Here is a 14,135-nt window from a genome sequence, read left to right on the forward strand (position 1 = left end):
GCCGAGCAGGGAGCCTGATGTGGGTCTCGATCCCAGGACCCTGGGATCATGACCTGAGCTGAAGGCAGACGCTTAACGACTGAGCCACCCAGGTGTCCCAGCACCAACTAGCTTTTTTTTTTTGTTTATGGTTTGAGAGTAAACATCTATGTATTTTGAAGAATGCACATGTGTATATTCGAACATAACACACATATTTTCCTGTTTATGGCTAATTCCCAACACTAATTTCTATCTGTAGCAGACCGGAACAAATATTTAGATAGCATTGCCTCTTCCATGTATATTTTCAGGTCTATTTAATGAAGTAAGGTTTTAGACCTCTGTTAAAAGTACTAGTTATATGAAGATTTTGGAAGTGTAGTAAGATTTCAATTTGACAGTGGTCTTTAATCAAGGCACAATTTTGCTTTTAACAATTGAGCTTCAAGAATACAAATATCAAGCGTCCCAGTTTTAGATGGAATCCTTCATTTTCCAGATGTTACGAAGCACTCATCTTTTCATGGTGCACTTTGGAAGTTTAATTCCATCTTGTCCTTCTACATTTGTTTCCCTAAATGATTTTATTCAGTACCTGAAATCGCTAATCATGGACCTTAGAAAAAATACTGTATTCTGCTGATTCCATTATATTTGTTAGCTTCACATACATCTTAGAGGTGTTTAAGGGATGATCATGAAGCAATTGCCATTCTGACCAGATTTTTTTTTCCTTTTCCTTCATTAGGAGCCTTGATTACAGTAGGAAACTGAAAAATGTAAGTGTTTTGACTTCACTTTGAAAACGTTTTTCCTTCTCACTTTGATGGCTCAAGTGTAAAATGTAGCTCCTAAGTTCAGTGACTCTCGCATGCCTTGCTAGGAAGAGTCCTCAGCAAACAAGTGAGTATAGGTGTCTCTGATGGAACAGTCGATCGATCACTGTGACAGAAACACAAATTGTAGAGGGGGGAGGTCTCTGTAATTAATAAGGGCTCGTTCTAGAAGTAAATAAATGAAAGCTTGCACTCTGTAATTCCATTGCTTAAACACAAGATGATCTGTCTCAGCACTAATATCAGTTGCTTTCTGTCAGTTGGCACGGGTGGGATTATTAAATAAAGTAGTTGGACACAATTTTTTAGGGAAAAGATCAGCATAATATAAATCTTGTTGACTGTCATGGGCCTGCACTTTTTCTATTTTTTTTTCTTATTAATGTTTTGAGCTTTTATTAGTACTTCCCCAAAATCAACTTTTTGGAATTGGATCTTATTTTCAAAGAGCAAGTATGTTAGTGTCCTTTTATTTTAAGTTTAAATTGAGGAATGTAAAAAAATGACTTCCTGTATATAAAATTTAAAATTAGCTGTGACCGACCCCTCCTTTTTTTAATTTCCAGGGTGCTATTACATTTGACTGACATTTTCATTCTTGTCTTCCTTTTCTTCCTCTATACAACTAGGGATATATGCCATTTTTCATCAGGCAGTCTTAAACAAGTCAGAAAACCCATAATCTAAAACACAACACAGTTCGATGTTTCTCCTACTACACCTTCCAAAATGGCCTCGTACTCTTAGCACACATTAGTTATTTTATGGTCCTAGTTAACGTCCTGACATGTGGAATTGTCTGTTCTCTGGAAATTTATTTGTAAGCAATCAATGTTAAAAAGACTCTCTGGAAGTCTTGAAGGATTCCTGACATGCGCTTTTCCCACAGAGGTAGAAAACCGAATCACGTCATAGCGTTGATACACACAACCATATTTTGGGCATGTTGCCATGTGGAACCATGTACACGTATCTTTCCTGATCTAGCAAGTGGAAGCAGGGTACAACCAGCACTTCCCCGCCTGATTGAAGCAATAAGACCAAATGTGAAAATAAAATAATAGCTTTTCCTAAGCTTCAGATCCAAAGAATTCAGCTTTAAGGAGCTCACCTTCAGCCTTCTGGGCTTTATGGAAAAATCACTGTATAGAGCATTTGCTTTTGTGCACAGTTATTTTGGAAAGACAGAAAAAAATGAACCGAGGACTGTAGCTTCAGACCATTGAACATTCATGGACATTTGTGAGCACCCAAGGTTATTTAGTTGGCAGTAATTTTGTCCAGGCTAAAAATTTCCCATCTCCAAGGAATAGGAATTTAACTCTACGCCAGCGCTAGGTAGCTGAAGATCGTACTCTTCATTACTTTGCTTTCGTCTGATTTCAGTTAGATATATGCTGTTTCTCTTGTGCTGGGAACCACTAATTAACCTGGATCTCTGCCTCTGTGCCCACAAGTAGGAATTGTAAGCCTTTGAAAGCACCTCTTTCAAAAGGATTTGACAACCCATTTCATGCTCATCTGGGTGAAGACGCCAGAGTTTCTGAAAATTTTCACTTTCTACCTTTATTACCGAAAAATGATTTTGGAGGATTTATTTTTCCTTCTTGCTGTCTTAAAGATCATTTTCTTACAACCAAAATTTCCTAAAACTGGAGCTTTATTTTAACTACCGAATCATGTTTGTGTTGACTGATAGAGCATTGGGTTCTTATTAAAATGATTTCACATTTAATGGATACCTCATGGATGGTGGTTTTTGTAAATCAGTGTCACATTCTCTCCTTCCGGCTTTCCTCTTGGTGGGGCACTATTGATTCCTTAGTTTAAAAGTCATTCTTGAGGGAAAATTCTCCTGCTCTTGTGCCCGGGTTTGTTTCACAGGTACTAGTTACCATTTACTGGCTGGGAAAAGCAGCAAATAGCTCGGCGTCCTATAGCGGCACGACACTGAACCTGAAGGAGTTTGAAGGCTTGCTGGCTCAGATGAGAAAGGTAACTTGACTTTCCTTCTTTTTTTTTTTTTTTTTTAGATTTTATTTATTTATTTGAAAGAGAGAGACACAGCGAGAGAGGGAACACAAGCAGGGGGATCGGGAGAGGGAGAAACAGGCCTCCCGCCAAGCAGGGAGCCTGATGCGGGGCTCGATCCCAGGACCCTGGGATCATGACCTGAACTGAAGGCAGATGCTTAACCGACTGAGCCACCCAGGCGCCCCTTGACTTTCCTTCTTTATCCCAAGAGGTTAATATAAGATGGGAAATTAACACATTTACTTCATTTTTTTTTTTAGATGTTATTTATTTATTTCAGAGACAGCGCAAGCACGAGTAGGGGGAGGGGCAGAGGGACAAGCAGGCTTCCTGCTGAGCAGAGAGCCCGACATGGGGCTCGATCCCAGGACCCCGGGATCATGACCCAAGCCAAAGGCAGACGCTTAACCGACTGAGCCACCCAGGTGCCCCACATTTGCTTCTTTTTAAGATCCTTAACAGTTCACCGGGGTGAAATTGCACAGACCAGAGATGTCCTGCCCTCCAGGAAAGGACTAGTTGACTTACCAATGCGGTCTTTGCCTTGGGTGCCATGCCTACCTGAACTTTTATAGCTTTCAGAGAATGGAAGGTCTGAGTTCTCTCCAACTTTAATTCCAAAAGAGCAAATGCAATCTGTCAGCATGTGGCTTTGTATGCCAGAGAGCTCTGCACTTGTTTTCTTGAGGGAATAACGCCTGAATTAAACAATACAGTATTATACAAAAATGAAGACTTGCTCTGCATTTGTCCTAAAGGTCATTTTGCTTACCCGTCACGGCCTTGGTATGGGTGAAGTCATGTCTGCCAAGCTCTTGCCTGGCCATCCACCCTGGACGGGCCCTGACAAATTAGAAGCATTCTCTGCGGAGATGTGCATTTTACGGCCATTGTATTTGGGTGACGTGGAAATCCGGAAGACTTTTTTTTTACAGTATTTAAAGCTTTATTTGTTTATTTGGTTATGGGAAAGACTGACTTAAGGTAGGAATTTGTCAAAGAAACAGGGGGATGTATTATGTATGTCTGCCTGTGTGTTCCTTTTTAAGGTTCAGCAATGTACAGGAACTCACCCAAAGTCCTAGGATATAGGACTGCGCTCAGGCAGGCCCACCCAGCCAGCCTAGTGAGTGGATGAGGCTCAGTTGTCACATCCGTGGATTTTGGATAAGATCCCTATCGTAGCACAAATAGTCCAGGCCTTGCCCTTCCTCATTTCTCTAACATGCAAACGAAATGCACTAATGAGACCTTGAGAGACATTCCCCGCTTTACAGACTTTCTTTTCATACTGAAAACAAGAATGTGCTCCACCTTTCTAATAATTTATCCTTCTTTCTTTAAATTAAAGATAATGGTCCTGACAGTTCTTCCCATTTGGCTTGAGCCGATCTGGCTCATGTATTTTGTAAATGGACAAAGCTTTCATACTGGTTGTTATGCATATAAACAAAGTCCTTTAAGCTAAATTCCTTTAAAAATAAACTGAACACACCCACACAATACACTGTTTCTTACTTTTTACTCTCGTGGGTCCTTTAATTTTTCATGTAACTCTATTCTTAGAGCAAGTACAAAGGTAAGGTTTAGTCTGATTTGTGAAATTTGAATACTTATTTTTTTATATTAAATTTGGATTTGAATAATGATACATGGGTCATCTCTTTTTTTTTAAAGTTATTTATTTATTTATTTATTTGAGAGAGAGAGAGAGAAATCACGAGTTGGGGGAGAAGCAGGGGGAGAAGCAGAGGGAGGACAAGCAGCCTCCGCGCTGAGCGGGGAGCCCGATGTGGGGTTTGATCCCATGACCCTGAGATCATGACCTGAGCCCAAATCAAGAGTCGGATGCTCAACCGACTGAGCCACCCATGGGTCATCTTTGTACAACTGTTTAAAAGCCCTGCCTCACAGTTCCTTTCTTTGCTGGATTCCCTTGGAACCTGATTTATTCTTGCTATGGACATTTCTTACCATCACTAGTCCAGCTCCTCTATACTCTAAGCAGCTATGGTTTCTTCAGCAACCCTTCGACTGAGACCATATTGAGCTGACCCTTGTTACGTCAGCTGCCTTGAAATGACCTGTCGTTGCTAACAGCGGTTCCCTTCTTTTAATGAACATAGTACAATATCACAGGACCCAAGAGAGTACTTGGTATCACTGGACACAGCATGACTTAACTAAATGGCCAACTGTGGTACTCCCATGCCTCTGAATAGAGAGTAATTGATCTGAACGTCACAGATATATCCAATGCCTAGAGATACTAATTTATCTGGAATAGATATTATCTCATTTTATCAATTAAAATTGGGTTTGTCTGATAAGTGCAGAAAACTCTAAATGTGGCTTAAATAAGATGAATTTAATTTCAAACTTACATAAAAGAGGTCTGAACATGAGCAGTGGGCAGGTGATCATCAGGGACCCAGGGTCCTTCTGTCCTTTTACTCCAACATCCTCAATCCTTGGGTTCTCACCTTCTGGTCCATCATGGTTGTGCAAGCTTTAGCCACCATATCCACATCTGAGCCAGGAGAAAGGAGGGATGAGGAGATGAAGGACCTCTGCCCTCCCTTTAAACACACGTCTGCTAAGTCATACACTACTCCTCTGCTCATATCCTATTGACCTAAACTTGGTCACACATCCAAACCTACCTGCAAGGAAAGACTTGGGAAAGGTAGGCTGTATTTCAGCTAAACCCTGTGGGTTTTCACTGGAGAAGAAAAGGAGCAGATACTGAGGAGACAACTAGAATTGCTTCGGCATGGAGACAGGCTGAAAGAAATTTGCAATCGAAATGTTTTCTTTCACAAAGGAGACTAACCAGAAATTTTTTATATTCATTTCTCTAGTGAGAGAAATGTTTGTAAAAAATTATCAACTTGTAGGGGTGCCTGGGTGGCTCAGTCAGTTAAGCATTTGCCTTTGGCTCAGGTCATGATCCTGGGATCGAGCCCCGAATTGGGCTCCCTGCTCAGTGGGGAGACTCCTTCTCCCTCTCCTTCTGCCTCTCCCCACTGCTCGTGCCCTTTTGCTCTCTCTTTCTCTCTCAAAAATCAATAAATAAAATCTTTTAAAAATATTTCTAAAAATTACCAACTTGTACAGTAACATGTGTAGAGCCCTTAGCAGACGCGTCTGGCACATAGTAGTATTCATAGTAGGTGGCTGCTGCTATATGCCAAAAAAAAAGCTCTGAGAGCATAGTGACAATGGCCTCTCAGTGAGCCCAGATATGTCAGAGGAGGTCTCCCAACAGAGGGGACACTGAAGTGGAACAAAGGGGCATTACTGTGAGAATGTTGAGGTTGAAGGAAGAATCATGGGGACTAAGTGGCCTTAGAATCTCAGGGACTAGAGCTGGCAAGTGAGCAGTCTGGGTTCTGCCTTTTTACGTCTCTCTCTCACCTCTTCCTATCTCTCCTTGAGATTTCCTCGCATCAGGGAACATGGCCAACAGCATCTCCAGGATTACCTGCTTCTAGCTCCTTGCCCAGAAAACAAGGAAATTCTTCCTTCTAGGCCCAGCTGCAAAATTCCTAGGGGTATACTCTGGCCCAGTCTCTGTGACCAAGGGTAACAGGTACCAGGATTGGCCTAAGCACTACCGTTTCAGGAGGGGAGGGGTGTTAACTAGAACAAGGGGATAAAGACGGGGGAATGAGATGGGCAAGAACAGACCTCTGCCTAAAATAGCAACCAACATCAGCTTCTCTCCCCTTAACCTGCCTTATTTTTTCATGATACTTACCACCCAACTTTGTATTCATTTATCGGTTTTTCCATTTCCCTTTTGTCTTTCCTACTAGAACATAAGGCCCGTGAGGACAGGGTATTTATTGACTTTGCCGAATGTTGTGTGCCCAGCATTAGGACTGTGTCTGGCACATAGAAGATGCTCGGTAAATATCCTAGGAGTGAATAGCTTCCCCAGCCAGAGTGTGGTAGGTGCAGATGGGTCATCAAGCTGGAAAAGCAGAACCCTAAAACACTCCAGAATAGGATTTAGCCACTTTATAAATCACAAAGGAAGCAGAAAATGTTGAGTGGTAACACAGAAGCATCTGGAGTTTCTCAGATACTGTAAGTCACCCACAACCTTAGCTGGTTCTCATTATCTCTGACAAAGAGGGATAAGAAAAGGACAGATGAGTGAAACGATCCAAAAATACCATAGATGTTGATAGTTCTCACCGCATTCATTAACGTACGTTTATTAGAACAACTAGCAGTTAGTACAATGGATAGATTTGGGTCTTGTCTCCTATCCCTAAAGTGCTTTCTGTAGATGTCGAAAATTTCCTGGGTTCCTGGATGAAAAGCATCGATGACATAACTAGACCCCGCAAAAGGAGAATTTGGACCATGCTAGCCTTTGTGCTGGTTTATAGCTTTTGTTCTCCCCCAAAAGCTTAACTTTGGTTGACTTGATGGAATCCAATAAAATTGCTTATCCAGCTGATGTCCACATCTTTATTTTTGGCTGAAGAACCAACTTCTTGCCTCACCCTGAGGTTCCAAGGGACCAGGTTGGCCAAGGGTGACCACGGGTGGCCTGTTTTTCACTTTTCAAACTGGCCATGCCTTTCGGCTTCCTGCTCTCTTGCTGGATCCGCGGTTTCATTCTTGGCTTTCTACGCAGTCATGAACAGAATGGCTTTTCTGTTTTTCTTTCCCATAACAAGCTGTGAGAAAGCAGCCGAAGCTCCAAGAGACATGTTGACTTTTTCTTTCTTTCTTTCTGTTCTCTTGTGGTTTGTAGTAGGGGTGGGGAAGATATTTGGGCCTTTGGAAGAGCTTTTCTGATTATTATTATTTTCTTGAAAATCCAGTTTGTAATGCTGCACCAAGCAGCTCATAAAATTGTGTCATTTCTAGACATGACGAGTGACCTGGTTCCGAGGGTCTGCCCTCTCTGATGGGAACCTCGGTCCAAGGCAACTAGTTATGGGATATAAATGGAGAAGGAGATAGGAGAGGATCAGTGCACATACAGGTTGTGTCCTTCCCTACATTCACAAAGTCTGTATGATTTACATATTGACATTTACATACCCAAATGAATACACGGAAGTAATTATAACCATAGCTAACACTTTTTGAGCACTTATGCATCAGGCATTCTTCTGAATGCTCTGTATGTTAACATGTTTAACCCTCCCAGCAATCCTGCGAGATAGATGGTATTATCAGCTCCATTGAACAGATGAGAAAACTGAAATCAGACTAGAAAACTAATAACTTGCCTGAGGTCATATAGATGACGAGAGGCGGAGGCAGGATTTAAACCCAGTCAGTTGAGCATCCAAGACCTACCCTAAGCTCCTAACCTACCCTAAGCTGCCTCTCTTTTGCAGTATTTATAGTTTGGTGATGTAGGCATAAACAGCAGTTAGGAAAGGGGCATCCCCCAGATTAGCATCATTCACAGAGTAAGGAGGCCATGAGTGTCCCGTAGTTGGAGAGGTGATGATGGTAATGGCAACTATAACCACCTCAAATTTGATCAGACGTTGGCAGGTTTTACCCTTTGGGATTTGGAGATGGAATCGTGTGTTGGAATCACAGTTTTGCTGCTTACTCTGTAACCTCAGCCAAGTTACTTAACCTCTCTGATTCTTATTGTCCTCTTCTGTAAAATGAGGACAATGCTAACGACATCATTGTAGGGTTGTGAGGATTAAATACATGTGCAAAAAGCAACAAGTGTAGCCCTAGACCCATAGTAAGTATTCAATAGGAGTGACCTTCATTTTTTTAGCCATTTGGCCTATTCTCGGTGAATCAATAACCCACGATTATTATTTGCATTTCCAAAGAAATTAAATACAGAACCATATCCAATTTAAATCTATACTTCTCAGTTAGTTGATGAGTTCTTCCTTTTGCAGCTAGTCAGGCCTGGCTTTTGTTCAAGTCTCGGTGAACTTCTGACCTACAAGTAAACTACCTTAATTTCCATAACTGGAATTTCTGCCTTCCTCTGGAGGGTCAAGTGGGCTGCACTCACCGGGGCCATGTGACAACCTCTTCTTCCGGGGCCCTAATCAGGGCCTCTGTGTGGAGGCTGCAGGGTGTTTCTGTCTGTTCTGCCCTCCTGTCTCCCACTCCCTTCTCTCCAGGCCAAACCCGTGTGTGCCTTGCAAATTACAGCCGCGCCGGCCCTTCGGAATGCCTCCCGCTGCGGAGTGTGTTGGGGGCGCTGGAGAGAACGGATAAGCACCTGGCAAAGCCATGTGCTACAAAGGCACGGGCTCCAGTGGGCATATCAGTCGGTTCAGGCAGTTTCCAAAATTGCTACCATGCAGAGAATATCTGTTTATTTTTCCTCTCTATCGGGAATGTGGAGGGGACCTTCCCGAGCATCCCAGGACATCCACAGGGTGACATTCCAGTCTTTGCCGAGGAGCGCGGGCCCCTCCACCAGCATCCTCCGCAGCCCAGATTTTAAGTGACAGTCTGGAGGAGATTAAATTGAGGTTTATCTTTGAGTGACCGGCGTTATTTTTGTTTTCGTCAGCCTGGCCGATTGTAATGAATGCAACAACACTGGCGGGAACAAGGCTTTTATTCTAATGCAAGGGTGAGGATGGCTTTGACTGACCTTTCCGCTGCTGGGGTTTCAGTGTTTTAGTATGTGCTGCTTGCGCTGGAAAGAATTTATAATCACAGGCTGTCAAAGACAGCCATTGTTCTCCCTGCTCCGAACATGTGGGTCAGCCGCAAGCGCTTCAGCTCCCCCAGCGCCAGGGGCTGGCCGAGAGCGAGAGCATGCCTGGATTCTTCTGAGGCATCGGGAAAAGCAGTTTGCATATTTTTCATTGCTTTTTTTTTTTTAAACTTTCCGCCTCCGAAAGACAGCTCCCTTTCAGAGCAGGAATTTCCCTTCAAGGTAGCAGGAGATGGACGCGTGCTGCTTGCTCCAGACTTTACAGACCTGATTCTGCGGCAAAAACAAACGCTGTGTGCCTTGGCCAGCTAGCGTAACCAGGAGCCATCGCGCTGCCAACCCGGGGGCTCGGTCCCAGAACAGGCATGCGCCTATGGATTCCGAGAGACGGGTCAAGGTTAAGGCTTTTGGTGTTTAGTTTTGTTTTGGTCGGTCTCTGTACTCTTGTGAATCCAAACTTAATGAGGCTTTTATTCTTCATTCCTTCCATTTTTTTTTTTTTTTAAACGTGGTAGGATGTGAGTTACTTGGATTTTTATTTATTTATTTATTTATTTATTTATTTGAAATGTGCACGCTTTTCTCATGGGGAAAGTTGAGGCAGGGAGGGTGGAAGGATGCAACGTTGGCTTGTGGATGATAATCCGGGCCATAATTTTTTCCATCCTGACACCACACGCAGGATCTTTTGAAGACCACCCGGAGCTAGATTTTCCTGGTATCAGAGGCTCTCCATCTGTTGCTCAAGTGTCTGTAATATCCTTTTCGTTTTATTTTTGGACAGGAGACTGATGACATTGAGAGTCCCAAACGTAGTATCCGAGACAGTGGCTACATAGACTGCTGGGATTCCGAGCGCAGCGACTCCCTGTCTCCCCCTCGCCACGGCAGAGATGATTCCTTCGACAGCCTGGATTCCTTTGGCTCCCGTTCCCGGCAGACCCCTTCACCAGATGTAGTCCTCAGGGGAAGCAGCGATGGTAGGTTGCAGCCTTCGTACACTGCACGTCTTAGAGTTGAGCATTCACAAGAGCTGCCTTGTCACCCGTGGACGGAAGGCGGGCTCCAGATCCACCGTGCTGGGACCCGGTAACTCTAAACTGGGAGAAGAAAAGCATTTTTAATGTTGTTTTTCGTGGCCCTTAGAATTTGGCTTGGCTTTGCCGGCAGTTTGAACATTGCCTCAGTGAGCTTCTCTTCTCTTGGAAAATATGTTACATCATTCCTCCCTTGGTCTCAGTGAATCAAGACGCTGTGCAGGCCGTTAGCTCATAAAGTGTGCCGAAGGTTTATATGCTCTGGGTATGAGGAAGGGAAATGTGTGAGTACCACAGTGCAGAAGTGAAAATGAATCAACTTCCAGCTAGCTGGAAATGCACTACACGCACTTGGGAAGGTGCTGAAGCCCGGGACACTTTAATTGGCAGGGTTTTGGCAATCTGTTCGATGCTTACGATACCTGACCGTTGCCTGGAGCCGTGCGGGTGGCCCCCAATGTACACAGCCCAGACTGCCTGTTTGTTCTGAGTCTGGGTTTGATTTAAATCCCCTGGATTTTCTACCACCTGTAAGGAATGATCATTTTTCTTTAAAAATGTGTGGTCGTGCGACCTGATGTAAATTTAAGGCATATTTTCCAGAAGCTGTTTACATCACTTATCTTGTAGCTTTGTACTTTTAGGAAGGGAAAATGGCTTGGTTCGGCATATATAAACTTAAACTTGCAGGAACGCACTGAGGTTAGTGGGGCATTTTTTATTTGTTTCTGTTTTTTTAATGCATTGCTCGATTGATGCTAATATTCCTAGAGACTTAAGGCTTCTCTCTAAGATGAAAATTCCCTTTTATGGCTGAAAGATCCCTTTCAGCTATAAAACTCTGTCTAAAATCCTTGAGTATTTAATGTGCCTAGGTCCTGACTTAATTACTTGACACCTAGCATCTCATTTAGCCCTTAGCACCAGAGTACGAGATACATAGTTTCTGACTTAGTCCCCCCACCCCACCCCGGGCTGTGAGACATTCCTTGTCTGTATTTTACAGATGAACCTTATAGAGGTTAAGTAATTGTCCTCAAGTTGTTAAGTGACAAATATCAACTGTCATTAAGTAGTGTAACAATGTTAGCCTCAAGAAGTGTGAGTCCAAAACTTAAACTCTTAAACCTAATTTGCCCACAACTTCTGTTTACCTAATAAATTTTTTAAATTCTAGAATGACTGAACTAATGCCTTTGTTTAGTGCTTAAGCTTTCCAACAAGTAGATTAGCCTCAGGGCAACATAGTATGTGACTCCAAAAGAATTCCATGGTGCATTGTGAACTGCTTGAAAAACATTTCTAAAATTTTATATGACATCTTAAGTACCACCCACAGCATTAGAAGTTACAATGCCAAGTACGTGACCTAACTGAAGTTTAACATAACCAAAAGGTAGATTTACTTGCACAAAACATATCTGAACCAGACTATTTCATTTTATTTTGATTGTTTTTTAAAAAAATTATTACTTTGTTCATCTTGGTTTTATAAGTGGTTTTATATTCTGTCACAGCTTTGAGGGGCTCAGAGTTTGTAATGAGTGACATCTTGAAGGGATTTGAGATGGTAATTACTAATATTGCACTAATATGTGCTGAGGCACAATTTAATTTGCAGCAATTAAGATTGATAAGCTAGAGTCTTTTTATAAATATTTTTCCATGTAAAGAATAATATGAAATTGAGCCTCACAGAACACCATCCATGAAAGAGAGCACCTTAAACATAGATTTCACCAAGCAGCCTGATACCTTCAGGCTTATGTTCTTATAAACGAATCAAGACCTAATGAGGTTTAAAACACACACACACACACACACACACACACACACACACACACTTTTTTAAATCTGCCTTTAAAAATAGTGTAATTTTATTCAAATAGGTGTTGTGTTTTATTAGAATTTATGGTCTATTTTTAACGATGCTAATCAATAAGATTGCTAGTCCTAATAAACACTTTCAAATTTAGAAGAACATTTTTTTTTTAAGTCTTGAAAATTTATTTCCTAAGGACTCACAATCAATTAGGGAAAATCTTAGCATAAAATTCTCCAGTTCCACATTGGGTCAATATTTTAATATCCTCAAGGCCCACTGACCCATTCCGTGGGGACAATCAAGAGCCACGCTCATAAGAGGTGCCACGATTCTATGGGTTGCACCCGAGAGCTACCCGGTCGGGATGCTGTGGGTCCCCAGGGTTAGTTCCGCCAATCTGTCTTGCTACACAGGTCCCGGTTCCTCCCCTCACCTCTGCTAGCATCCTCCTGAGGCCACTTAATGGACCTCACTGAAGAGGAAACACAAACCTTTCTACTCAGATGCATTTAAAATTAAGAACATAGTTTAGAAATATGATGTATTTTGTTAAATGAGTGTTCTTTTATAGAAAAGAGGAGTTGAGGGAGAGAAATAAGGAATGAAAGAAATTAAGGTGGTAGAGGGAGATGAGAAAGCCAAGGGCTAGGGGTGTATATGGCCAAAATACGGGGAAAAAAGAACGCTCCCCCCCCCCCCCCCGCTCCAGTTACTGGAAAAGGGAGAAATGTAGCCCTCTGGGAAGGAAAACTCAGACTTTGATAAAGTAATATCATCATCATGTGCTGCATTGTCATTTCCTAACTTTGGCTATAAATAGCGAAGCCACCCTGGTATATATATCTGTGTTTTCGGGGTGAAGTCAAACTCTTTGGAAGTCCTGGCCTTTGATAAGGATTCTAGCATTTACTGAGGGTGTGCTCTACCAGCCACTTCCTAGGTGCTTTGCACCATCTTCTTGAATCCTCACAATACCTGTCAGAGCTGCCTTAACATCTCCATGTGTCCGATGAGGACCCTGAGGAACAGAGGGTTTAAATTTCGCAGAGCTACACAGCTAGTAGGATGGAGCCGAAATTAGACCCTGGCCTCTAAGTCCAGAAAACTGCACTTCTTTCAACTGAGTCACTCTGCCTCAGGGCATCTGCAAATTAACTTTTCTTGCACTGTCTGTTGAAGACATTTATCAAAGAGTAATTGTGGGAAGGAAAAGGGTGATCTGTGTATTTGTTAAACAACCTATTTTGAGACTTTCACTGAGATTATTACAGATAATATGTTTTTAGATACTGTACACAAAGAAGGTTCATAGATGATAGGATTTTAGACATTAGAAAATGGAGACAACTCTTAATTCATTACTAAGCCTTCATAGATGATTGAAGAATCATTTTCTTTCATTCGTTTATTCGAGAAAGTGTAGTGCTTCCCCCAGTCAGGATGCTTTAAGCAGAGGACATTTCTCCAAGAGAAGTTCGTCACAGAGGAAGGAACTTTGGATTGGAGTCTGGAGAACAGAAATTGGGAGTCCTGAGCCATTACGTTCCAGCCATGTGGAAGGGGCTCTTTCTGCGTCTCTGAGCCTCTGTTTCCACCTCTGTAAAATGGGGATAATATTAAATCAGAAAACAAATCTAAGAGTTTGGCAAGGGAAGGCAGTGTTAGCGTTTGTTTATAAAGATTTCACGGGGCCTCTAAACGTTCCACTGGGACACTGAGACAGGCGGATACCATTGATGAAA

The 14,135-nt window shown here is 42.4% G+C and overlaps 1 protein-coding gene across 8 annotated transcripts in view; it reads left to right on the forward strand.

The window, feature by feature from the left end:
• LIMCH1 (LIM and calponin homology domains 1) overlaps nucleotides 1-14,135 on the forward strand; it is a 319,011-nt gene that overhangs the window by 220,935 nt on the left and 83,941 nt on the right. For 5 of the 8 annotated variants that reach the window (XM_032400265.1, XM_032400257.1, XM_032400260.1 and 2 more), the window contains exons 5-7: nucleotides 731-761; nucleotides 2,703-2,813; nucleotides 10,316-10,511. In XM_032400265.1, the coding sequence (XP_032256156.1) occupies nucleotides 731-761; nucleotides 2,703-2,813; nucleotides 10,316-10,511 (338 nt within the window). Of the gene's footprint in view, nucleotides 1-730; nucleotides 762-2,702; nucleotides 2,814-9,662; nucleotides 9,929-10,315; nucleotides 10,512-14,135 lie in introns of those variants that run through there. The other 3 variants (XM_032400263.1, XM_032400262.1, XM_032400264.1) reach the window with 1 other exon arrangement.

The sequence above is a fragment of the Phoca vitulina genome, unplaced genomic scaffold (genome assembly GCF_004348235.1).
Source record: "Phoca vitulina isolate PV1807 unplaced genomic scaffold, GSC_HSeal_1.0 scaffold3, whole genome shotgun sequence".
NCBI lineage: Eukaryota > Metazoa > Chordata > Mammalia > Carnivora > Phocidae > Phoca > Phoca vitulina.